General features: G+C 41.6%; 1 protein-coding gene across 9 annotated transcripts in view; it reads left to right on the top strand.

The window, feature by feature from the left end:
• Nucleotides 1-24,741, top strand: part of ptprsb (protein tyrosine phosphatase receptor type Sb) — a 106,542-nt gene extending 81,801 nt beyond the window's left edge. For 4 of the 9 annotated variants that reach the window (XM_074688559.1, XM_074688555.1, XM_074688558.1 and 1 more), the window contains 18 exons: nt 1,849-2,102; nt 2,536-2,623; nt 2,867-3,085; nt 4,010-4,167; nt 7,454-7,465; nt 7,699-7,811; nt 12,489-12,586; nt 12,850-12,973; nt 13,428-13,606; nt 13,747-13,866; nt 14,569-14,723; nt 15,351-15,636; nt 17,360-17,538; nt 17,906-18,032; nt 19,272-19,397; nt 20,211-20,365; nt 21,638-21,773; nt 21,993-24,741. In XM_074688559.1, coding sequence (XP_074544660.1) covers nt 1,849-2,102; nt 2,536-2,623; nt 2,867-3,085; nt 4,010-4,167; nt 7,454-7,465; nt 7,699-7,811; nt 12,489-12,586; nt 12,850-12,973; nt 13,428-13,606; nt 13,747-13,866; nt 14,569-14,723; nt 15,351-15,636; nt 17,360-17,538; nt 17,906-18,032; nt 19,272-19,397; nt 20,211-20,365; nt 21,638-21,773; nt 21,993-22,061 — 2,598 coding nt within the window. In that variant the 3' untranslated portion in view covers nt 22,062-24,741. The remainder of the gene's footprint in view (nt 1-1,848; nt 2,103-2,535; nt 2,624-2,866; nt 3,086-4,009; nt 4,168-7,453; nt 7,466-7,698; nt 7,812-12,488; nt 12,587-12,849; nt 12,974-13,427; nt 13,607-13,746; nt 13,867-14,568; nt 14,724-15,350; nt 15,637-17,359; nt 17,539-17,905; nt 18,033-19,271; nt 19,398-20,210; nt 20,366-21,637; nt 21,774-21,992) is intronic. The other 5 variants (XM_074688554.1, XM_074688560.1, XM_074688557.1 and 2 more) reach the window with 5 other exon arrangements.
• Nucleotides 24,742-25,140: the final 399 nt, after the last annotated feature.

The raw sequence follows: 25,140 nt of genomic DNA, 5'->3' as shown, positions 1-25,140 counted from the left end.
GACACTTCTCACTCACTGGCCAGCCTCTGACAGTGACGTAATTACTCTTGTGACATTCATGGACGGCTGGGGATTTACAGTTATAACTTTTTAAATACTGCAAAACAGTATTTATTTCAGTGATAACTTAACATTATATTTAGCTTATTTTCTACAACAGCCAAGTTTAATAGAAACATTTATTACACGTTATTTTTAAAATAAATAAACCATAAATTTGCGCGGAACTTATGCTGTGTTTGAGAATTACAAGGTGCAGTGAATGCATCACCTGCAATGAACGATTTAGCGGCCAACGTTTTTTTCTCAGCTCAAAGTTGTGAGACAGGTTCGTCTGAAAGTTAAACAGAGAGCTAAGTGTTATTCTCTGACAGTTTTTAATGTTGTTTCATGTTATCACTCATCATGTAATCAGCCGTTACTTCTGTTTGAATCTCAATGCATGATGGTAAATATTGTTCACATAGTGAGCATCGCTAATACACTACTTTTCAAAATGCATTGTGGGATACATTGAGTGGACTATATAGTGAATGACCATGCTCACTCAGATTTCAGACAGCTCTACAAAATGGTTTATTCACTATATAGTGAACAGGGAGTGAATTTGGACACAGCCAGAGACTAAATACATCAAAGACACAGAAACACTAAGAATAATTACAAAAAGACATACACATGACAGGAACCAAATAAAAACCACGAGGAATACAAACTACAAACAAAAACAGGAAACACAGAACACTCAACAAGAAAAGCTAAAATTAACACAAGAAAAGACAAGACAAGAATCACAAAGTAAACCAAGAACCTCAAAACCCAAACCCAGAAAAACACAAACACAACGGAAAACCCAAACCACGAGACTGAATTCTTTAAGAGAAATTCATGTGCCACAGAAATATCCGCTTAATTTAAAATTTTATTAAATTGTTACGAGAAAGGGTAGATGACAAAGTCTATACTAACTATTAAATAGCAAAGCTTGCCAACAAACATCTCCTAGCTTTACCAGCTAACATGCGTCTTGTTCATTATATAAAATAACATAAAAAACATGAAAAGAACAAAAACATCAGTTCCTTATCTTTGACTTGTTTATTCTTGAGCTTTAGGAGTTGTTTTCATTTTTATGTCTTTATTTCTGCTCATTTTAAGCTTGTCAGTGTCAATGTCAGCTTTATATTATAGCATGTTTAAAACAGCCAATGGCCTACCAAATTGCTTTACAGTAAAAAGGGGCATAAACAATAAAAGCTATAAAAACAATAAAAGCATATGACATAGAAAAGCATAAAACAACAATATAGATAAACATAAATAAAATACCCAATAAAAGTCACTATACTACACGAAAGGCCAAAGTGAACAAGGGTTTCTTGAGGAGAGTTTTAAAAGTGGAGAGGCTGTTGGCAGTCCACAGACTGGGAGCCGCAACTGGGAAAACTCGATCCCGTCTAGATTTTAAAGAACATTGAGGAACGTGTAAAACCACCTGGTTAGCCGACCTACGGGCTCTGGCGGAGCTTAATAAGGTCAGACAGGGATTCAGGGGCCAGCCCACTCAGAGACTTAATTTTAAGCTTTAAGCTTAGCAAGTAGTTGGTAAAAGCTTGAAATTAGCTGTGATTTTAGTTATGTCGAGTCAAAGTTTTGACAATCAGCTTGCTGAAAAAGTTTAAGTTTGTGTAGTCATCTGCCATCGTAATAAGATTGAAAACTTTATGTAAGAGATAATCACTTGGGTCTATGATAGAGTAAATGAAAGGGTTCATATGTGCTTTGTCAAAGCACAGTAGTGTATCGTCAGCATACTGCATACAAAGAATAGTTTCCTTCCCGCCCCAGGTGGAGTATAACCGACAGAAGGTAGAGGTGGATGCTCGTCTGAAAAAGGCAGTCATCACGAACCTTCAGGCCGACACCAGCTATGACTTCAAGATCACTGCTCCAGAGGGCAACATGGGAGGCCTTCGCCACCGCATCTCCGCCAAGACCTCCCCACCCATCACCATTCGCCGCCCTGAGATCGACCACACCCGCGATACCGAGACCACGGTCACCATCATTCTGCCATCACTGGAGAGTCGCAGTCCTGTCAAGTGAGAGAAAAAATAAAATTCAGTTTCAGATCTAAGTCTGTATGATAAGAAGGGTAACATCACAGACCCCAAAAAGTAAAGCAGCACTTCCCTTATGGGCTGGTGGCGTTGTAGTTCATGAAGTCAGCAACGTCTGTGTTGACAGGAAGGACAAGGATCAACCTCAAAAACCTTCACTACTGAGAAGTTTACTTTTGATTTGTTATAACATCAGTAATAGTTTGATCCCCCATTAAGAGTCATCTGTGGTGACAAATTTAACTCTAATCTCAGTGTGTTTACCAGATAAGCAGAGCAGAAAAGACAAGAGACATGTATTTATATACAGTCAGAGACATCAGTGGATAAGTAAACATGATATTACTAAGAGACAAGTTTTCTGTCTCAAAAGTTCGACTTGTTTCAAGTTGTTTTTCTTCCTCTGCTTTGACAGGAATGTCTATGTTGTTGTGGTTCCGCTAAGGAGAGCCCGCGGCGTCATCAGACACCTCAAGAGCCCAGATGAGATGGACCTAGAGGAGGTGAGAACCACAACAATGACAGCACCCACAGATGTCTGTGCCTGGAAGGAGGAAAGACTTAAAACACACACACACACACACACACACACACACACAAACACTGAATACTGGTGCTTAAAACTCCTGGCAATGCTTACCCTTCATCATTTTAATATCAGTGTTTAAACCTTAGTCAGAGATATTGGATGTCTCATTTCTAATTCATCTGTCTGTCTCTGGATTTCTCCTCTTTTCTCCTCTCAGCTGTTAAAAGACATCAGTCAAAGGCAGAGGGATACTCGGCAGCAAAAGCAGGTGGACCTGCGCCGAGCCTACATCACAGCTCGTTTCACACCTGCCACTCTTCCTGCCTTCTTCACCCTGGGAGACCAGCTGGACTACGGCGGCTTTGAGAACCGAGCCCTAGACCCAGGGCAGGAGTACGTCTTCTTCATCCTGGCCGAACTCAACTCCACAACCGGGGTACAAAAAGTCACCATGTCACATCACTTTTATCCCTGCGTTTATAACCACTTCCTCAGTCCCTTGCTGTCTGCGTTTCCCTCCTGCAGGCTGTCACTATACATTGTGATCAATAAGGCCTCAGTGCTAAAACAATAAAAGGGCCGTCAGTCAGAGCGTTGTAAACAAAAGGCAATAACCCTTACATACTTCCATCAACTGCTAATAAAGAGTGAGTGTTCTACTATGGCTGTAGAGGAGATATTGCTCTGTGCTGCTTGTGTACGTATGATGATTTGAATTGGAAGAGATATACAACTGATATTGGGTTAGATTTTATTTTTTATTAGGTTTTTTATTAGAGCACTTTTAGCCCTAGAGATGCTCTCCAGAAGTCCAAAAGAAGTAATAAAAAGGTGCTTCAATCGGTTTAATATGATAATGAAAACACATGATGTGAGTAAGTTAAGGTACGATTTTTTTTTATATGAGTTGTAAAACAGGATTCCTCTTTAATCTAAGCGATCATTACAACATCCGTGAATAAGACCTTTAGCCTGTTGCATTTCAATAAGACTCAGGGAAAGAGCTGGTAGTTTGTGTCTGAGGTAAATCAGGTTCACAGTGTTGGAAAAATTCAGTTTGTACCACTTTAGCTTGTTGTACTCATGTTATTTTGTCCCCTTATAAACAGAAACAGAAAAATATTTCGACAATAAAAATAATCTCTCTGATCAGATAAAATACTAAAGTACAGGATCAACAAAAATAAGCTTTAGCTTCTTGGCTCCTTGTGAGAAAATGTTTTGTGCAACCGTTTATTTCATTAATTCATTCATAATTTCTTCAGGTGCTGGGATTTAGGAAGCTACATTTGTAAAGGAAAAAAGCTCTTCCACTTCCTGTCCCCTTTTCCTGACATTGTGCTTGTGTGTTTGTTTACAGAAAATGTATGTGGCCAGTCCTTACACAGACCCAGTGATCGCCCCAGACTCAGACCCTCAGCCCCTAGACGCAGGAGATGGTCTGATCTGGGTGGTGGGACCAGTCCTGGCTGTGGTCTTCATCATCTGCATCGTCATCGCTATCCTCCTGTACAAAAAGTGAGTGGGTCAGGTGATCACTGCAACACAAATACTGACCAAAACTAACAATAAGAGATGACGGTGGGTCTGCTATGGCTAGCAGCAGTGAGCAGTGTGTATCTTAGCATAAGTATATAAAACAATATTTCCCTCATTATGTTTTTCCTCATGCTTGAGTTTATACCTACACACCTCTTTTACTGTTGTTGTAGGGTAACTTGAGTTATGGATGGAAACTCATTTGTTCTAGTTTGGTTTTTCTTGTTTTTTTTAAGTTTTAAGTTTAAGTTTTTATTGTCATTTGTAGCCAATACTTGTAAACTTCACCTATTCAATTGTCTTAAATGTCACTGTCAATATTTTTTCCTTTTTTTAACTTAAAGGACACAAGAGCAATAGATTGAACAAAGGAATCAAATAGTTCCAAGTTATGATTAACACATGCTGTAATCTTTTGCATTTTGTAAATATCTATCGTGATGTCCATCCATGTTTTAAAAGAAGGGCTCTCCTGGGATAGCCAGTTCTTTGTTACAGCCTTTCTAGCCTCATCCGTCTGTATATTCATCAAATATTTATCCTTTTTGGCAGATCTTCAGGCATAAGACAAAAAAAAAACAAGGTCTTACTTTATTATGACACAAAATGTCTGAAAATGTCCTTTAAGGCGCTGTGTATCCCTTTCCAAAGTCCAGAATAACAGGACAGTCCCAGAACACATGGTAGTGATTCGCATTTAGATGTCCACATTTCCTCCAGCAGTTTGGGGAGTAGCTGAAATATTGAGATTTCTGGGTGTAATGAAATACCTTATTAGACATTTCCAGCCAAACTCCCTCCAATTTCTCGTTGGTATTTCCAATAGCAGGATGGTGTATATGGGATTGACCTCAAGTGATCCACATTGTTCATGTTAATGGAGGAAACACAAACAGTATGAAACATGGACAAAGTCTCTGTGATGTTATCGTTCAGTATTTGGTTTGGCATTATGAGGCTGATCATGATACTACGTTTGAAATGCCAACCCAACCCAAGTTTAAATCAACTAAGTGAAAGGCAAAGAGGTGAAGCTGAGGACCACAGGAAATTGACTTGTTTAATGTACAGCACCTTATGGTCTTCCCGACCACTCCATCCATTTCTCACTGCTAGTCACATCCACCCATCCACATACAGGTGACAGAGACTGCTACAGTAAGCAGCCATTATTGTTAGCTTATCTCTTCTTTACACTTTCTCACACCGCTGCCCAAAAGCAGGAGCATGTAATGGTTTCTTTCTCAAGGACATCTCTGGGTGTGACTGCAGGAGCTGGGATCTAACCCTGACCTTCCAAGTGAGAGACAGTAGTTTTAACACTGCGCCACAGCCAATCTAATGAAATGAGCCCACCTGTCCTTCAGCACAGCTCTGCTCCTAATTATGCAGATTAACTCATGGTTGCATAATAAAACATTTTTCAGCCCAGCAAAACACTGAGTTACATAGCCTAGCTGTAAAGATGATAAATGTTGTAAACACTGAGAACAGTGTTAGTTCAGGCAGTTCACGAAGTCAAGCCCAGAGTTCATCAGCTGCTCTTAACACCAGCCCCTATCAGCTGACAGCTCAGCTGATTACATCTGTGCATCAGTAAACAGCAAAACGGGCGTTCTACTCTTCCTGCTCCACCTGATTTTATCAGTGTCATACGTTTCTCACTGATGCTCGCTCTGTTCTGTGCCACTGTTGAGCCGCATTTCCACCAAGCAGTCTGGTTTGGTTTGTCTCAGTATGGCGTGTGTTTTGTGGCGTTTCCACTGACTTGTCCTAGGACGGATCCCTTGGGACCCTTCTGTAGGGGTGCCAGACTGAGTCGAGCCACTCTCAGAAGGTGGAGCTTACAACACTGCAGGCAGTTGATTGGTTGGTAGAATTGTCATGTACCGTGCGACAGCAGCTGTATTTCTCCTGGCGGCACACAGACTTCTCTGAAACAAAGCTTGGTTGCACTTTGTAACAGAGAGCTACATGCCAATCACAGAGAACGAAATGCTGCAAGTCTCTCATCATTGCTCTTGCTCTTTGTTGACTGCGTCCTGTTTTTCTTCTTTGTTAAATTTATTAGCGGGGTACACTGTGTCATGTTGCTATGGCGTCACACTACATGCAGCTATTGGCATCCAGCTTATACACCACCTACCACGAGGGGGCACGGTTGGCTGTGGAAACGCAAACAAGACCAGGCTTAATCAAAAAAACCCGTTCCAAACCGTAGTTTAGTGAGAAAGAGTGAAATAACCAATATTTACCAATATCAATATTGGTTTAAAAAGAAATAATAATCTGAGATCAGAGAGAAGGAGTGGCACGATCGTGAGAAAAGACGACAATGGAGAGGATCAAAGATGAGCACGATCAAAAAGTACGTGTTGTCTGTTTTTCGGATCAAAAACAGGAAGAGAGACATGATAGAATAGAGTCCACTCTTCTTAGGTAGTTTTGGTGTTTACATAGTCATTAAAAACAATATTATTTGGGTCTTGAAAGATCATTCAAGATGCTCTGAAAATGGCCGGCAGCCAATGAGTAAATATTGGCCCGCTTTTACACATCGGCCAATACCGATATAGAAACCGATATACCGTGCATCTCTACCAACATGTTTAATGGAAATATTAGATTCCTGTGAGTGTTCCTGACGGAATTGGGATTTCTTGGCTTTTCCTCCCAGCCTCAAGTTGATACTGTCGTCATTTGAACATCTGCATTGATTTCATGTTCAACATACCGAGAGCCATGACACATTCATGACACAAACTGCGCCAGTGGCATTTTTAAAACAATAGTGGAGCTCTGTTGACAGAGTGATACGCTGTGTCAGGCTCTGGTTGCACACGAGGTGCTTGTTTGTGCTGTGGGAATAAAAAAATGTTGTTTTTGTATCCTCCTATATCGAATATTCCCAGTCTCATCTTTTAAAAATACGTGAAGTGTCCATCCATCAGACTTTGCTCACATTTATTCAGAGGCCCTCACTTAAATGCTGGTACAGACTTTGTTTAATGTTCAGCCATTCTTGCATAAATGCTGAACCTTAAGTCAGTTTTTCATCAAATTTGTTCCAATTTGATAGTTTCTTCTCCCCCCCAGACAGCCATGAAACAGCCTGACCCTGCTGTAAGCCTGTGATATCTGCTGCAAGCCATCAAGCTGTGGAATACTAATGCAAAATATTGATTTACCTTTCTAACAATCTGTCTGTTTCCTTCCTTTTCTTCCCCTAATTATTCCTTCCTTGCTCTTGTTTCACGGGAAGCAGCAAACCTGACAGGTGAGATTAAAACAATGTCAAGCTCTTAGTCTCTTTTAACCTGCAGAATTTACATGATCCACCATGCTGTGCAGAGATGTGGTATGAAGCTGTAAAACACTTCATCTATTTATGCACTATTTACTGGGCTCTCCTAGCCTTGCTAATGATGTGTCAGTAGTGTGTCTGACTTACTCCCTCTCTGCTTGTTTGCATGTGCTAATTGCTCTTTTGACTCACTCGTGTTAAAGCAGCAAACGCAAGGACTCTGAGCCGGGCACCAAGAGCCTTTTGAGCAACGCTGAGATGATGGCCCATCACCCGACAGACCCCGTGGAGATGAGACGCATCAACTTCCAGACTCCTGGTGAGACGCCACACACGCGCCCCAACACACACTTTGGATTTGCATATTAAAGAATACTTCCGATTCCTCCTGATTGGATAATAAAATATGCATGCGACTAATTTTAACTCTGCTGAGATTATGCAGACAAGATTGTGAAAGCACTCCTACGCACGACTACAAACATGTACCTGGCAGCTTCCAGTCGTTTCATAGGGATCAAAATGGCCACCGCCCAGGTAGTACAGTCAGTGCTTAGTCACAGCTGAGTCATACCGGTGTGACAAAAATCCGATCATCTCCGCCCGCCCACATTCCACATGCCACATGCCAGGCTGCAGATAGCACATCAGAGCAGGCCGGAGCAACAGCCATCCGTCTCTCAGAGTGTGACGGTGAAACTGCTTGATGTAAAGGTGAGCTGTGGGTTAACTGTGATCGTTTGCAGAGGAATCAAAACAGCTCTGACCAACTAGAAAACCCCACTGTGAAGTAACTACACGGATTTTGCAACTCCACACCCCCTACTGAGTGAGATCTAACAACACATCTGCTTTGGCCGGGCAGCAGGCCGTTGATTCCTCGCCTTCACTCCTTTCATTAAATTAACAGCATCCAAAAACACAGACACAGCCTGGAGGGAATAAATCCCTCTTCTTGATGTATTTTCATGGTTTGCAGTTTATAGAAATCTCGCGTAAAAAAGGTGGTGAGATGTGTCACCACGTAGAAAGGTTTAGTCTTTCGCTGCCAGGGTTTAAAAATCAAATATTATGTTTCATTAAATCCATAGATGATGTTTTGAAGTCTTTTCTAACGTGTTCCAGGAGGAAAAGAAGAGCCCACAGATTAAAGCTCTTCTCTTCTCTTTATATCCTATTCGTTTTTACTCTCTTGTGGCTGCAACCTTGAAGCACCCACCTCACCCACTTCTCCTCCCTCGAGATTTGTGCTTCTAAGGTGTTTGGCAAAGATGAATTATATTTCCAGCAGAGCCGCTCGGTGATATCTGAGGTCATTTCTGGTCGTGACAGGAGTGTTATGTCGTGATCACTTGTGGGTGCTGTGGTGCCAGAGCTGAAGCAGAATTTTACAGTTATTATGAGTCCGTTTTTATAGCTGCGGCTGCACAATGACTCTGAACAGTGCATCACCGTGTAGTACAAATCAAAGCCCGTGTAAAAGCCGATCTGATTTGGCATAAAATAGATTGTTTAATGAATAGGAAGCAGTGTTGCTTAGAAATATCGTTGGACTGATTTGGCTGTTTGAATGGACAATGGATGGCGACAGCTTCTCTCTTCTCACTCCAGCTGTGAAAAGAAGCGACTGTAGGAGGCAAAGATTGCTTCCTCTCTGAGTGTGTGTGCGTGTGTGTGTGTGTGTGTGTGTGTGTGTGCATGCAGCCCTCCTAATTAGTGTTCTGTCTGTGTTTGTTTTCTCTGAGTCGCTGCTCTTCTGATCACAGAGAAAGCAATTTATCAAAGAAAAAACAATTTATAAACAAACAAGCCTCGCCTCACTTTGTTCTCACACATGGATCAAAATCGATTTTCTGCCTCAGCGTGTTCCTTAATGATTTGTGATGTTCTCTTATATTAGAAATTACCTTCACATTTTTGCATATTGGTGACAATGACCGGTACTTACAAGAGCTGAGCGATTTTGGAAAATGATCTAATTGCAATTTTTTTTTACCAATATTGCAATTCGGCATACGACTTTTTAGGATGATGTTTATCTTCTACATTATTCATTTAACACAAGCAACAAACCGTTCAATAGTATGACCAACACGACAAAGGATACTGTCAACATACAAACAATTTTTTCCTCTAGGCTAGAATAGAATAGAAAATAGAATAGAAAATACTTTATTTATCCCCGAGGGGAAATTCAGGAGTCACCGCAGCATTTAAGAAAAACAAAAGTAAGAAAGAGTATAGAAAGTGCAAAAAAAGTCCATAAGAAATTAGATGACGACATCCCGTCCACCACTCGTCCACCGCTCTCCAGCCCAGCCAGCCTCCACCTCCACAGGGTCCGGGACTGAGCCTCCCCAGCAGTCTGTTCAGTCTCTGTCTCCTGGATCCTGTCTGCTCACAGCAGGCGAAGCTCCTCCAATGTGGCGCCGGCGTCCGATGTCAGCTCCGTCAGCCACGTCCGTGAACAGCACATTGCCACTGGGTTAGCACAGCTAGCTCGTCCATCCCCTGGGGCTAGATCCCACGTTCCCAACAACGATGGATGGAAGGACAGGTCCACGTCGTCACCTCCCAGCTCACATCTGAGAACCAGCACGTCGTCCTCACCTCCTCCTCCTCAGCTCGAGGGAAATCATCAAGCCCTACATTAGTTAGCACTGACATGCTACAGGCTGCTAACAGCTAATTTCACATGTAAACAATGCAGCCATGGTTACATGTAGGATCTCCAGACAAACACAGGAGAAAAGTAGTAAAAAATATCGCCGAAGCCACAAAAAGTTTGGTGTCCGTGACCAACAATGAACCATACAAAGTGATGATCCACTCCAAATACAAAGATGACGAAAAAGAGACAAAAAAATTAACAAGAAACGGACAAAGACGAGAGAGCTGCTGCAACAGGCAGCTACTTGGGTAGCGCCTAGCAACGGAAAAAAAATCTACATGTTATCAATCAATCAATCAATCAAACTTTATTTATAAAGCACTTTTCATGCACAATCGTGGCAACACAAAGTGCTTGACAAAAAAAAAAACAATCGACAAAAAAACACGCATTATAGTACAACCCTCCACCTCTAACCCACCAACCCACACCCCTAGTGCACAAGGTGAACACAGTTAAATAAAATCCCTGCAGAGGACCTGAGGAACTCAGTAAACGCTATCTGGAGACATTAATGAGGAAACACTGAAGGTAAAGTAAAATGTTACTCACAGTACTCACAATCAGAAAATTAAAAAAAAACTAGCTAAAAGAAACAAATGAGATAATAAAATATTAAAGCAGTCAAAGAGAAACAATGTAAAACTTAAAGGTCCCATATTCTGCTCCTTTCCTGCAGTTTAATATGGATCATTGATGTCTGCATGAAATGGTAGTAACATTTTTTGGTCCAAAAAGCCAATAAATCAAGCACAGCAGCATTGTTTCCAGGCTCTCATAGCCCCTCTGTTCAGAACGCTCTGATTTAGTGGGCGTGGCCTTCATATGTAAATGAGCCACCGCTGATACCGCCCCGCTCTTCCACGTCACTGAGAGCGGCGCCACAAGCTCCGAGTGCACAATGTTTAGAAAACAGAGAAGCTCGTTTACCGTAACATTACAGGCTAAAACAACAGGCTAACCGCAGCTAAAGTTAGCATCCTGAAGCTAACACAGAGACAGGGGGGACACTGAGGAAAAGTTCTTACATCTGCTCCACAGCACACAGCATTTAAAATACTCACATTTCCAGGGTCTGAGGTTTGTTGGTGGATGGTTGGTAATGCCTCTGAATTCAGGAACAGCCTATTCACTAGCCCTCTGTTGTACTGTCCAAAGTTGGAAAAGCAGTCGGCCGTGAAGTGACTAGCACACACATGCACAGTTTTACTGAGTCTAGCTGGAACATTTCCTTGATAAATGAACTCTAGCCACTTAGTCTTGTCTTCTTCCGAGATGGGAAGCTTTTGCATGTAACCATGTGGCTGTTTACAGCCAAAAACAGAGCAGTGATGGTTGCTGGAGCAGCAGTGGGGAGGGGGTTCGGGGGTATCTGCTCCAGTGGACCAATCAGGTCAGACTTGCTACTGATTGGTCAAAAAAGTTGGAAAATCCCCAAAATTCAAACAGTTTGTTTTAGGTCAGGATTTTACATTCACAAGCACTACTTAGTACAGGTTTTGTCATTAAATATCACATTTTGTGGGCTGGGAGGGAAGACAAAGACCCACAAATTTCACTAAAAGACTTACAGTGATTTTTGCATAATATGGGACCTTTAAACTTTAATATACAAAATTAAAAAGGTGAAGGTTACGGTGCAGTAAATAACAAGGTTAAGACACATTAAAAAAGATAAATATGATGAAATGATATGAATGAATGCATGAATTGATAGGAATGACACATCTTTGTCACAGTGGAATATTGACTGATTGATGTAGCTCCATGCCTTGTAGACTTAATAAAATCATTATTATTAGTTACCTTAAATAAAATCAGAGAAAGAAGCAAAGCACTGCAGAATGACAGGCCTGGTATAAACAACAATATGATAAATAAACATAAATCCTCTCTGTGATATAAATCTCACACAAAAAAAGAGCAGAAATCTAAAGAAGATCAAATATCTGGCTCAACCACTGAAATATGTCAACATGTGGAGTGCACTGTTTTATAAAATGAAAAAGAAACACTGTGTGAATATACATATAAATATTAAATGTATGAAAATCTTACTGATCTGTCATCAGTGGCAAAACACAAACTAAAGAGCAGAAATGTAAATAACAAAAGAGTTATAGCTCAACCACTGAAATATGTAAACGTATGGATTTCACTTTCCAAATAAAACTTTTTTTTTTCAATTGCAGCCTTTGTGATTTGAAAATTGCATTGTATAACATTGCAGTGTCGTTTTAAATTTGATTAATTGTTCAGCCCTAGTGCTTACATTAGCTTGCTTAGCTGAACTTAGTCTCACCTTTGCCCTCTGTTGTCGTGCAGGAATGATGAGCCATCCTCCAATCCCCATCAGCGAGCTGGCTGAACACATTGAGCTTCTGAAAGCCAACGACAACCTGAGGTTGTCCCAGGAGTACGAGGTGAGAGATGTGTTATTACTACGGCATATGAATAAATAGATTACATGGTTATTGTTTAGAAACGCAGGCCTTTGCCTCATAAAGTAAATCTTGTTTAACGTTTAAATCTCCATTTGCAGACTCTACTCTCATGATTTATTCAGGACTGCAATTTATCGCTGTAACTCGTCTGCATTACACAGCACTCTCCATTATGCTCAAATGTGCTGGTAAACATGCAACCATGCTCCGCTAACGTGCCTGTTTATGCCGTTTCTCCTCAGTCCATCGACCCCAGTCAGCAGTTCACCTGGGAGCATTCAAACCTGGAGGTCAACAAGCCCAAAAACCGTTACGCTAACGTTATAGCATACGACCACACCAGAGTCATCCTGGCTCCCATAGAAGGTGAGGACAGAGAGCGGCTAGCTGAAGAAGATGTTAAGAGGTTTTAATGAGAGGGTCTGAGTGTGTTTGTGTTCAGGGAGGGGGGGAGCGTGAAGAAAGAGGGAGCCGGAGAGCTGCATGATGGATGAAATCTGAAATTGCAAACAGTGCTGGAGTCTGCCTGTGTGCAGCAGCATGAGACTGACAAACAGCGCGAGTGCATTCAAGTGCAGCCAGCACTCCTCCAGAACAACAAGGGGGAGAGGGGATTTGATCTGGAGCTCATGAATTTACACCGACAGAGGCTTGTTTGTTTGTTGTCGTCCACTAGTCATCCGGCAGCTGTCTGTTGGAAGCAGCAGCTGCCGGGAAACAAACAGTTCGTTAGACTGTTTGATGTCATACATGCAGGTTAATTTATTATGTCGCTCATGCAGATCGCAGTTTAGCAAGAGCCTCACAAGTGTCTTGTTAGCAGGTATCCTGGGGAGCGACTACATCAACGCCAACTACATTGATGGCTACAGGAAGCAGAATGCCTACATTGCTACGCAGGGCCCACTGGCAGAGACATTTGGAGATTTTTGGAGGATGGTGTGGGAGCAGCGGGCCGCTTCTGTGGTCATGATGACCCGTCTAGAGGAGAAATCAAGGGTAGGAAACCAAATCTGTGCACATATTCCTTAAACATAAGTTTACCTGTAAAGGGTAGTTCTGGGTTGTTTATTTGGTTTAATTTAGCTCAAACTGCACTCACTTACGTTAACAATGATGCCTTTCTTTTGTTCTCGCAGATAAAGTGTGATCAGTACTGGCCGAGTCGCGGCACAGAGACTTATGGGATGATCCAGGTCACCCTGCTGGACACAATGGAGCTGGCCACCTTCTGTGTTCGCACGCTCTCCCTGCATAAGGTAAATTACACCTTTCTTTGTCTTCCTTTAACTCCATGATTGTCTGATCTGCTCTGTCCACTCCCACATCCATCCAATCTGCTTTGATCTCTCAAGTTTACAGTTAGGCACCAGGGGCGACCTCTGTAATTATAATTTCCATTGTCCCTGAATGAGCCATGCATGTGGAGACACAGAGGAGGATAGATGAGCCTGGCCTTCACGCAGCGTTCAAACCAGGCCAGCTTCCCTGTGTCAGGCCCTGAGATTTGATCACCATTGGAGGCAGAGAGCTCTCTCATAGCAAAGGGCTAATCTAGGACCGTCAGGCTAGCGTGTCTCTGTGGCCTACTTATAAACACTGAAACTAGGCCAACTGTAGCTTCCAAGTGAAGCGCTGCTTCTCCAAAATTTTGTTGATGTGTTTTGAAATGTCAAGTTAGAGGAGTCAGCATACAGTAGAGGAAAAGCAGATTAGATATTCAGTTAAGCCAGAAGTGTTTAGAAGATGATAGGGAAATGTTAAGATTATTATTATATTCTGTTTAATTATGTAGAATAAGTCCTGATATGTAGCACACAGTGTGAATGAGATTATTTCCTGTTATATGAATGAAGTTGGAAGCATCTTGGATATTCTGTTGAAGCAGCAGTACATGTACGACACGGGCAAAGTAAAAAACTGCAAAAGTGTCTGAGGTCTGAAACTGTGTCTCACATCAGAGCGGCAGCAGTGAACGGAGGGAAGTGCGTCAGTTCCAGTTTACAGCCTGGCCTGATCACGGTGTGCCCGAGTATCCAACCCCCTTCCTCAACTTCCTGCGCAGGGTCAAAGCCTGCAACCCCCCTGATGCTGGACCTATCATCGCTCATTGCAGGTGCAGTACCCCCAACACACACACACACATACACACACATACACACGTTAATCTAAAGCAAGATAGACTGACATTTTTGTAAACATGCCCATTTTTTTCTTCTTGCTGAGTATAAGATGAAAAATGCCTGTTTTTATATAAATGCTCCTGAAAGGTGACAGATGGCTGGAGATAAAGAAAAGGAAACAGCTAGCCTGGCTCTGCCTGTAGGTGATATAAGAAAAAAAACTCCAACCAGCACCTGTGAAGCCCACAAAAGTACACCTAATATGTTCTTTGATCAGTCTGTTCCAGAGATCAAAGAATACCATAAAAATAGGGTTTTACAGGGGATGCATTTCTGCTGTTTCTCAGCCAGGTACAAAACTTTTAGAGATTTCAGGCGAAGGAAACAAGAAGTCCTGCACAGAAGAGTTGATGGATATATTTTTACAACTGTTTTTCCATGAATTAAACAGATGAGATCAGATTTGTTCCACACAGGGAGCTTCAGAGAAGTTGGTTTCCATTTATCAATGAAGCTTTTCCCAAGAAAGCTGCACACAGATGATGGATTTCAAAGATGTTGTGTTGTTGCAAATTCTCCTCCTTCTGATAATTCATGTCCCACCTTTTCCTCCCTCTCAGTGCCGGTGTCGGTCGCACCGGCTGTTTCATTGTCATCGACGCCATGCTCGAGCGCATCCGACACGAGCGTACCGTGGACATCTACGGTCATGTGACCTTGATGCGCTCACAGAGGAACTACATGGTGCAGACAGAGGACCAATACAGCTTCATCCACGAGTCTCTGCTGGAGGCTGTGGCCTGCGGGAACACTGAGGTGGCTGCCAGGAGTCTGTACTCATACATGCAGAAGCTCTCCAAGGTGGAGAGTGGGGAGCACGTGACCGGCATGGAGCTGGAGTTCAAGGTAGAGGAGAGGGCAGGGGGAGTGATATCTGTGCTTACCCTCGATCAGATTTTGCATTTTTCTTTGTGTTTCTGAGCAGTTGAATGAAGGTTTTTTTTTCCCACAAACTGTTTGACTTGTATGTTATTAAAAAGGGATGGAACAACATACAAAATCCAAGGTTCGGTTCCGAACACAGTTTTGTGGTCACAGTTTTTCGGTTTGTTGTTTTCAACTCCTTTATTTTTACCATATACCCTAATAATAAAGTTAACAGATAATTTTTAGTTAATTCTGTCATGTACAGTCATGAAAACCTGAAAGAATGAGGCTGTTTCCCCCTTTAAAACATCATCATGCTAGTTCCAACATGCCAACTCCTCAGTAAGGAAAGTCCCAGAAGTCACTAAAAGTCACTAAATGACGCTGCTGTCTAACTAGCATAATAATCCATTTGCATGTAATACTCATGGACTCTGTAGGAGAGAAATAACGTGGGAGTGACAGAAAGCTGGTTAAACACAACATCATAAATATGTTTAGAACTACAAATTAACTTTCTTCTGTCCATTCTTCTTTTTTAATGTCTAAATATCAACCCTCCTCTTTTATCTGGGCTGGGGACGGCAGGAGTGACCATAATGAGATACACACTTGCGTGATTTCAGCCATGTCCACACATATTTTTGGGTATTTTATATGTTTTTTATATGTTTACGCCACACGAAACGGCAGCTTTACGTCACTAAAAACAATGTTTTCTGAAAACTCTGGCTAAAGTGAAGATTTTGGAAAACTTTGGTTTCATGGTTTCGTGTGGACGCCAGTAAACCAAGTTTTCGGTTCTCAAACGTCACAGCTGAACAACGGGGGCTCATTTTGATTGGCTGGCATGTGTCTTACGTCAGGAAAACACTGCTAATTTTGGGTTTGGCGTGCTTCGAGCTGCACTCACCTGCGGATTTAGCCGCTGCGTGTGGACGAAAGTATTTTTAAAAACGAACAGGGGGGACTCGTTTTTGAAAATACACGGCTACGTGTTAACATAAAGTGTTAACACACTTTAACGTCAGACTCCAAACTCCAGAAAAGTCGAAATAATTTTCGTCTTTCAAACAAACTCGTCATTGGGGTCTAATATCTAATCTAAAGCGTTGTCAGACAGCAGGACAATTCAACGTCACAGGTACAGCCTCTAACTCTGTCTTCTCCGCTCATCATGTAAACAACACACGCGCCTCCCCACAACTGTTCCGTTGTTTTCTTCCCTTGTGTTGTGCATGCGTATGATAAGAGCCACATACTTGCTTCAAACTCAAACCAAGAAGTGAAACGAAGAAAAAAGAAAAAACATGAACCGAACAGAGCACATGTGCACTGTGCGAGGAAAACCGAACGGTTCAGATTTTTCTTCATAAACCGTTCCATCCCTAAATCAAGCTCAGGAATATGACTGATAAATGAAAAAGATATAAAACTTAAAAGATTAACATCTCTGTGTGCGACACTGAAAACTACTTTGCTTTCTTGTACTTTTTCTGCTTGCAATCCCTCAGATTATTTTGTGGTTTCGAACCATCAGATTATGAAATGTAGTGGCCGTGTACATTCGCTAACCAGGCAAATAATCCTGAATAATCCTCCACTCTTGCATGCAGAAGCAGTCGTGGGTTGTTAGATAATTTACTCTGAAGTTTAAAAAAATCATGACAACATGACATTCACATTTCCTCTCTCCATCCAGCGGCTGGCAAACACCAAAGCTCACACGTCCCGGTTTGTCACAGCCAACCTGCCTTGTAACAAATTCAAGAACCGACTGGTAAACATCATGCCCTACGAGACAACCCGCGTCTGTCTGCAGCCAATCAGAGGCCTGGAGGGCTCGGACTACATCAACGCCAGTTACATAGATGGGTACAGGTATGTTTGGTCCCAGGAAACACTAATCTGACCTGATCCTTTCGTCCGCCTCTGAATTTTGATGAGTGAAAGGATCGGATAGGTTTTCACCACAGCGCTCTCACCTGTCACGTCCTGTCAGATCTATACCTACTGTATACATGTTTCCACTGATGCACGATGGACGAGATGCACGCTGAAGCGTTTCTGATGATTCAGTCGTTTAGTGTGGTTGTCCACACACGTTTTGACTGTTCCTTTCCCTGCCTGGAGCCTGACCCTCTTTAAAGTTTGACGTTTGCAGGAGGAGGGAGGAAACTGGGACAAAGAACGAAGGAGGCGGCTTCGTCAGGAGGGTTTTATGTGTGTTTGTATGTTTTGTGTGCAGGCAGCAGAGAGGCTACATTGCCACCCAGGGTCCACTGGCTGAGACTACAGAGGATTTCTGGAGGATGCTGTGGGAGCACAACTCTACTATAGTGGTCATGCTGACTAAACTGAGGGAGATGGGACGTGTAAGGACACTCTAAGTTATTATAGAAAATTTTATTGAAGACATTCAAAAATGGCCCTGGGATGAGAGTTCATCCAATGTCTATTTGTTGATGTTAATTCAGTTTCTGTGTTATGACCATATTTCATCAAGAAACACTTTCTGATGCAAGATTTGGTGCACATTCACACACATTTTTACGGTGGTTTTGAAGCCACAACTCTTAAACCGAGTGGTTAAAGTGACTGTGAAGGTGAGCACGGTGTCACAGTCAAACATCCCAAAAGTTATTTAAGTGACCTGGAATTGAACCTACATGCTGGTCCAGCACTTCACACCATCAGTCACCACCAGAATCTGTTGAATAAGTCATTACGTATTAATCGATGACAGGGTCTGTCAGCCTTTTTACTTAGTGCTGGAGTGTCTGAGTGTCTGAGCATGCCCAGTTTTTTACTGTGGAGAAGGTTTAACACAGCTTTCTTTATAATGTCTCTTCTTATTATCATGTGTAGTATTTATGATCTTAGCATAAACAGTTTAATGTGCTGAAATTACATCTTTGCATGGAGAGGAATTCAACAGCTGCAAGAGGAAGAAATGCTGTGAAAGTAATCATCTCCATCGTCTGTTCGACACTATGATAAACAAGTCATTAAAGACATGTTTGAAGACATTTAGCTGTGTTTTCGACAAATGAACAAGATAAATTAGGCCAAAGATATCTAGGCTTCATTTCATCCTGTTTTCTCCGCTGGGTCCTTTAATTAGTGGATCGTAGTTTTATTTCTTGGCTGTGTGGCCGATGCATCAGCTGTGTCTGTTGTTAAACACAGAAATCAAAGACTTTGGAGAAAAAAAGCTAAAACTCAGAAATCAAATTTACGAGTTAAACCCATGTTGCAATTAACATGTAGGTTAGGGAAAGGGATTAACATAAAGGACAAATGCAACATTTCAGTTGCTAGGAGACACAACTCTTGTCTCTCTCAGGGCTAAAAAATTAATTTCCTTTTTTTTATAACGCCTGTTATAACCTGATTTTTAAAAACGACCCAAAACGTAATTAAAAAAATGAAAATAAACCAAAAATGAAACAAGATGCTGAGCCCAAAACATTTTGGGTTGGTGTTACATATCAGACTCTAACAAGGCCCAACACAGACAACACAAGACTCCGAACCTTTAAAACTTTTCTTTTTAAATCCAGCCCTTTCAGAAAGGATGCACATCAACGTTATTTTCTGTTCTGCCCTCTCAGGAAAAGTGTCACCAGTACTGGCCTGCCGAGCGCTCAGCCAGGTACCAGTACTTTGTGGTGGATCCCATGGCTGAGTACAACATGCCTCAGTACATCCTGCGGGAGTTTAAGGTTACCGATGCCAGGGTGAGTCCATGGTGCCTCTGTGTTTCTTCTCATGTTGAATGTTGTATCCAAACACCAGAGCAACAGAACACTCCTTGACTTTTCTGCTCTTTTGCTGATCCGTCAATGCTGTCAGAAAGCAGCAGTGCATCACATGTCCCATCGACCTGTAGTGTGTGGTCATTGTGTGTCTGTGTCTGAATGTGCAGCGGCTTAGCTCTATTGACAGGCAGGCCTGGATTACTCAGTCAACCATGCTGTCTTCAGATTACCTCCACAGCCTTCGGTGTGTGTGTGTGTGTGTGTGTGTGTGTGTGTGTGTGTGTGTGTGTGTGTGTGTGTGTGTGTGTGTGTGTGTGTGTGTGTGTGTGTGTGTGTGTGTGTGTGTGTGTGTGTGTGTGTTTGACTGTGTGTGCAAACGTGCACACGTGTGCAAGTCATAGATAACTAGTAGTTCAGCCTGTCCTGCTCTGACGCCACATTGACAGATGCTCCATTGATCTCCATTAAAGGGAGAGTCAGGAAGGCTGAGCAGCAGAGAAAAGATGTAATTGCCTACTGAGTGGCTGACAATAGCAGACGCACTGACGTTACAGCCTGATGTTAACCACAGCCACTGATCCAGGGTCAGATAACAGTAATCATTAGAGAGAAAAACAGGATATTGCCTGGCAGCGTCTCACCCTGCAGTCGATACAGAGTGAAGAAGCTGTTCTGAAACAACCGCCTCACATAAACTATAACTAAACTCTCTGAGGAGGAATATCAGATACTATTTCAGATTAGGGGAATATTACAGTGATATAACTCTTGTCATTTTCTCACTTCATTCAGGACGGCCAGTCACGGACAGTGCGTCAGTTCCAGTTTACTGATTGGCCGGAGCAAGGTGTACCGAAATCTGGGGAGGGCTTTATCGATTTCATCGGCCAGGTGCACAAAACTAAAGAGCAGTTTGGCCAGGACGGACCAATCAGCGTTCACTGCAGGTAAAAAGCCATGTAACTGTAATCACAAGTACTTTAATTTAATTATAACTGCAGCATGTCGGTACACTGTAAACCCGGATAAGCTGAGTTTACTTGAAAAATGCTTGTAAACCCGTCACCTAAAAAATACTAAGCGATAAATTTAGTTACTTAAACTCAACATCTTAAGTAGTTATGATTATTATGGAAAATCATTCTACTGAATGTGTTTAATCAAATATACCTGATGCTTATTTGTTACAAATTTGAATATCAAGTAATGTTAAAAAACTGTTGCATATCACTGTAAAAAATAATCTGTTGACCTTACTCAAAACTGAAAGATGTGATATCAATAAATTTGCCTTGTGAATTAAGTAAATGGAATAATAGAAAAGTTGAAGCAGATCTGAACACCTCAATAATATAACATAAAGTTCAGCTGAGTCTCATATCCACAGTGTTTCCTCCTCACTCGTGGTTACAAACGCTGTCACAACAAAAATCAGCTCTAATGTCACAACTTTGGTAACCGTGAGTGAGGAGGGAAGGCAGTAGATATGACACTCTGATGTACATTGAAATATTGTTCATTAGGTGGCAAAGGTTGTCTGAGTCCCACTGCACTGACTGGTGGTCTGTGCTTCATGGCACAGACTGGTGGTCTGTGCTTCATGGCACGGACTGGTGGTCTGTGCTCCACGGCACGGGGTCTTGTACCTACTGACTTTTGCAGTGTGCCCCTAATGATTAATGTATTTATGAATGAAATTTTTGACTGGACTAATATGCTGTTTTGACCAATTTTAAAATTAAGTGTAAAAAGATATATTTATTTATTTATTTTTGACACAGTCAGTCCACACCACATAGAGCATGGACAGCTGATTGATGCCAGAAGGAGCACAGACAGCCTGTCCATGCTGTGACGCACAGAAAAACAGTCCCTTTAATGAGGAGCACATAGAACTTGTACCACTGCTGCATGTGTAGTACAGCAGCACTATTGACTGCGTCCCCTCCTCACTCACGGTTACAAAACTCAGTTACAAACTAATGATTTTAAGTTGTTCTTCCTTAAACACTAACAAAAGTTAAATCTACTCAGAAATCATCATTTTCAACACTGAAAACTCAGACATTTGAGTAAACTGAACTTACTGACAAATTTTAAGTTTTCATAGCTTAATCCAATGGAGTAATTTGAACTTTGGGGTTTACAGTGTAGAGTTGAAGCGTGTCATGGCCTGGCCTCTGCTAAACATTGTAACATGTCTTCCTTTGTGGCTGTAGTGCTGGCGTGGGGCGGACAGGTGTCTTCATCACTCTGAGTATTGTCCTGGAGAGGATGCGTTACGAGGGGGCGGTGGACATCTTCCAGACTGTCAAAATGCTGCGCACACAGAGACCAGCCATGGTGCAGACTGAGGTAAACACTGAGCAGCATGTCAGACTTATTTATTTTTAAAGGATGGCTGAGACACGCAGGAAAAACACTGATACAGCACATCTGTGGTACTGCTGAGCGCTCACGTCTTCAGGATTCTCTTTGTTCATATCTTTCTTATCATCAATATTTCACATCAAACTTAGATTTATCTTTACAACATGTTTGTCTAACTTTTTGAATCGTCTTTTCCTTTCCCAGGACGAGTATCAGTTCTGCTACCAGGCTGCTCTGGAGTACCTGGGTAGCTTTGACCACTATGCAACGTAAGTGAAGAGACAACCATCCATCCATCTTTTTGCCTCGAGGTCAACAAACAAACCGACGAGTGACATACAGAGAGAAAGACGACCTGAATTAATAACGTGAACATTGAACCTTTTTTCTTTTCTGGAGTTGCGAGGCTCTAAGATGAAATCAACCACCAACAAGGACATAAAAGCAACAACTAAAAACAGCAACAAGAAAAATCTGTGTGTAACAGCAGCCACACTCATCAGAGGGGAGCTGGTGTGTGTGGAGACTGTCCATGTGTAATCCATATACTTACCTCAGTGTTCCAGTGTGAAGGACGTATAATACATGTGTGTTGTGGTCAGCTATCTCCAATATGAACCAGTGAATTACAAACGGCTTCTGAACAGGAATTATGATACTATATGTGTATAAAAAAAAAACTAAAAAAAAAAAAGTTCAAAAAACAAAAACACAAAGAGCCTGGATATTTGCTGCACCCTAAATGGGCTTTTTATCCTCAACTTTGTATCTATTGGTTTGGTGTACTAAGGGGTTACAAAGTGCAAAGGTGAACATTTCTATGTGTTCGTAAGTCTATTTCAAGGTGTCTGCTGCCTCTACAGGTGGCTCTGATTCTATTTAAAGCATTATTAGGTCATGCCTCAGCAGAAGCTGACAGCGCGGACACACCACACCCCGAGGACTGCTGGAGAAGCATGTGGATGCTCATTTACCCGATGCACAGTGCCAAGAGAAACCCTACAGAACACAAACTGTGGCCTACGAGGAAGGACAGAGCCCCTCTTTAATCCAGCAGAGTCAGGCTCTTACAGCGCTGGCGAAGGATAAGACCACACCCCCAAACTTGTCCTCAGCTGGACTCAAAGCAGTGATGACACCTCATCTGATCCTCAACTGGGCTGAGATTTGTAGTCCAGTGCATTCTTCATCCGACAAAGCTTGCTTGCTATTTGCTGTAGTCCCTTGTTCATCCTCCGGCTCCTCTTGATGTCAGCCCCATTGTGTCAGTTCAGCACCAGTGGCTTATTGAAGGAGATGCTAATGAAAGAAATGAGCTTCTTCTTGAATTTCAAACAGCCCATTTCATGTTTTTTCTTTTGTTTCTTTTTTGTGTGTGTGTATGTGTGTTTACTGTATGTCTTTGCCTTATGCTGACATATATCTTGTGTTTTAACATGCTGCTTCTTGTTCACGCATTGTGTGCTAAACTTTTATTGTCATACAGTATCTTAAAAAGAGGATGAAAGCTGTTTCCATGACCATCTTCCTCCTCTGAAGCTTACCTACTTGAATTGCACCACTTTGCAGTTTAATCACTCTGATATTTTACTGTTTAAGGCTACCGGCAATGAGAGATAATGACAGAAATCCCAAAAACATTCAGCGCAAGTGGTTAATTGCTCACTTACAACAGTCCTCTCCCCTCACTCAGCTGATCCCGCTCCATTTAAACTCCATTAAAAATCTCTGTTCCTGAATCACACTGTACAGAACATCCCGACCTAACCAAATGATGATTTCCCTTCTGTTCTCTCCGGTACAAATGCACAAGTCCTTGATATGGATATATATCTTTTTCTTGATTTGACATATAATCATAATTGGTCCCACGTGTTGATTGAAGAGCACAGCGATGTTCCAGTGTATCAGACATTTTGGGAAATTTCACAGATTTTGTACATACAGTCTATCATTGGAGTCCTATACAGTACAGTTACATACGTCTGAGCACAAGATATAACGTGGGATTGGATGTGATGTAGTTCTTATTGTCGCAAAAAAACGCCTTATTGTTATCGTTCACTTTGTCATATTTATTTCATATGATTTTTTAAAGATATTTATTATTCTATTTTGTTACTTTTTATGTATGTTTTTAATTTATTGATTTGGGGTATCTAGCAACTATAACCAATAAGATGTTTACTTGTTTCTTTGGCGAGCCAATGTTAAAGTATGATATTGTCACTTTTGTTTTTATTTCTTAATGGTCAGTTTTTGGTGCTTTTTTATTTGCTTTGTTATTATTAAGTATGCCCTCTGTGTAGGGTGCTATTTGATACTGATAACTGATGTCCGACTAGTTAGCTAGAGATGAACATTAGAGGCAGACCTAGTTTAAGTTTACAGTGATGCCCTTCTACGCCCTTTCTCCCTCGTTGACCTCCCTGGTAAAAGCAGTGGTGTGATCATACGGCACAGGTATGATCCGCCTCGTCGTGATAGGTTAAAGGGCATCAGAGAAGTTAGAGATATAGAGCAGGCTTGTTGGTGAAAGCTGCAGACAAGCTATTGGTATTTAGTTTGCTGGGAAGCAAATGGTAGCAAGTGTATTTTTTGACTGAGAATGGGTGACAAATTGCCCAACTGCACACTCACACACACACACAAACATACACACACTCTAAAGTTATTGTTAAAATCTCAAATTATTCTGATATGAAATTTATGTGTGGTCCAGAAGTCTTGACAGTGTGTGACATATATAAGAATATGTTATTCCTTCGATTTCTAATGATTATTGTGTCAAGAGAAATATAAAAAAGCACACACATGAAGCATATTATGAAATGTGTTGAGGGCCAGCTCTGATGACGCCACCCCCCTCACTTATGTACCTGTTCTTTCCTTTCAAACCATGGATGTAGATATTGTATCTTGACTTTGTATTAAAAGCAGGATGATTGGATATACAGCACATTGAGCTGCTTGATTCCTGTGGCCTTTTTTGTTGTTGTTCCCTCCATCTCCACCAGATGAGGCTAAAGTAACCAAAATGCTCTCCTGTCGATGTGAGTAGATTTGACTAAACTACACTGCAACGACTCACAGAAAATTATTCTAAATCTTGATGCAACTTTGTGCTAAAGTTTTGAAATGAGTCTGTATTTAAAGCTGCAGTGCAGAAATTAATTTTGCGGTGAGAAATGCAGGGCATGAGAAAGATTTTTTTCCACCTACCTGTCAACAGTGATTACAAGCATTCAAATGTAGGGGAGACCTAGTAAAGTTGTGACACTTTTTGCTTCAGCACCTGAATTTTTGAGTCAGAGGTCTCAAACTTTAGTGCAAAGTTCCCACATTTGTTTAC

Source organism: Halichoeres trimaculatus, unplaced genomic scaffold (genome assembly GCF_033239565.1).
Source record: "Halichoeres trimaculatus isolate MK-OKI-2021-1 unplaced genomic scaffold, fHalTri1.1 fHalTri1_scaffold_15, whole genome shotgun sequence".
NCBI classification, from domain to species: domain Eukaryota; kingdom Metazoa; phylum Chordata; class Actinopteri; order Labriformes; family Labridae; genus Halichoeres; species Halichoeres trimaculatus.
The sequence above is the reverse complement of the archived record's forward strand: the minus strand, read 5'-3'. Positions and strand labels throughout refer to the sequence as shown.